The sequence below is a fragment of the Ruditapes philippinarum genome, unplaced genomic scaffold (assembly GCF_026571515.1).
Source record: "Ruditapes philippinarum isolate M1 unplaced genomic scaffold, ASM2657151v2 ctg9409_1_1_1_1, whole genome shotgun sequence".
NCBI lineage: Eukaryota > Metazoa > Mollusca > Bivalvia > Venerida > Veneridae > Ruditapes > Ruditapes philippinarum.
In genome coordinates, this window is record NW_026862930.1 from 39978 (window position 1) to 41874 (window position 1897).

Sequence of the window (1897 nt, forward strand, 5' to 3'; positions counted from 1 at the left end):
CTGGTACAACTGATGCTCGAACAACTACAACTGATGCTGAAACAACTACAACTGTTGCTGGAACAAGCACAACTGACGCTGGAACAACTACAACTGATGCTGGAACAACTACAACTGATGCTGGAACAGTAAAACAACTGATGCTGGAACAACCACAACTGATGCTGGAACAACTACAACTGATGCTGGAACAACTACAACTGATGCTGGAACAAGTACAACTGATGCTGGAACTGGTACAACTGATGCTGGAACAAGTACAACTGATGCTGGAACAACTACAAACTGATGCTGAAACAACTACAACTGATGCTGAAACAACTACAACTGATGCTGGAACAAGTACAACTGATGCTGGAACAAGTACAACTGATGCTGGAACAAGTACAACTGATGCTGGAACAAGTACAACTGACGCTGGAACAACTACAACTGATGCTGGAACAACTACAACTGATGCTGGAACAGTTACAACTGATGCTCGAACAACTACAACTGATGCTGAAACAACTACAACTGATGCTGGAACAACTAAAACTGATGCTGGAACAACTACAACTGGTGCTGGAACAACTGCAACTGATGCTGGAACAACTACAATTGGTGCTGGAACACTTACAACTGATGCTAGAACAACTACAACTGATGCTGGAGCAACTACAACTGATGCTAGAACAACTACAACTGGTGCAAATGGTGATGAAACAGGTATAAATGATGATGGTTCAGGTACAACTGGTGATGGAACAGGTACAAACGGTGATCGAACATATACAAATGGAGATGGAACAGGTTCAAATGATGATAGTTCAGGTACAACTGGTGATAGAACAGGTACAAATGGTGATGGAACAGGTATTACAGATGTTGGAACAGGTACACCTGGTGATGGAACAGATACAAATGATGGTGGAACAGGTAGAACTGGTGACGGAACTGGTGCAACTGGTGATGGAACAGGTACACATTATGATGGAACAGGTACAAATGGTGATGGAACAGGTATAAATGGTGATGGAACAGGTACAAATGATGGTGGAACAGGTACAAATGATGATGGTTCAGGTACCACTGGTGATGGAACAGGTATTAATGGTGATGGAACAAGTATAACTGATGATGAAACCGGTACACCTGGTGATGGAACAGGTACAAATAATAATGGAACAGGTACAAATGATGGTGGAACAGGTACAAATGATGGTGGAACAGGTACAAATGGTGGTGGGACAGGTACAACTGATGAAGGAACAGGTACAACTGGTAATGGAACAGGCACAAATGGTGGAGCAGGTTAGTACACTGTATAATTCAATAAACTTAAATTTGTTCAATCACATGACATCGCTCGTTTTGTATGTTATATGGCCATTATCTCTATAAGACACGTGCAATATACTATAGTAATATAGTCGTAAAAAGCATTTGTTAAACGTCCGAACAAGTAATTTCTCATGAATATAGTGCATTTGTCATGTCATTTGCCAAAGACTCGCTCATTAACACTTTCTTAAACTCTTTAAATATTTTTGCAATTTGATATGACAACTAATGAATGTTTCTTTATACGTGTAAAATGTAGTTTAAATTATAATCTTTTATACGAATTCACGTAATAAGAGATGTACTTACCTTGATATAATGAAGTGATTGTACAATTGCTCCTTTGAATCCCCTCTAACTAGGCGTGATACTTCTAAATAACGTCTGCCAAAGCCAAAGGGTTTTACAACATTTTCAAATATGTACATGTACCATGCATTAATATAAATCCGTGATTAAGATATGTGTAAGAACTTCAAATAAACAAGGAAATCAAAATTCAATATTCATATTCTGTATTAAGAAATATAAATAAATTGTCCAATATATTCCCCATTTATGCTAGTGTACTAGA

General features: G+C 38.4%; 1 protein-coding gene across 1 annotated transcript; it reads right to left on the minus strand.

Annotated features, from left to right (window-relative positions):
- Positions 1-729: 729 nt before the first annotated feature.
- On the minus strand, positions 730-1294 carry LOC132720634 (uncharacterized; the record flags this gene model as incomplete). Its single annotated transcript, XM_060704801.1, has 1 exon — positions 730-1294. A coding segment is annotated over one exon (327 nt), but the record flags the coding sequence as incomplete, so codon positions are not given.
- Between the last annotated feature and the right edge of the window lie 603 nt (positions 1295-1897).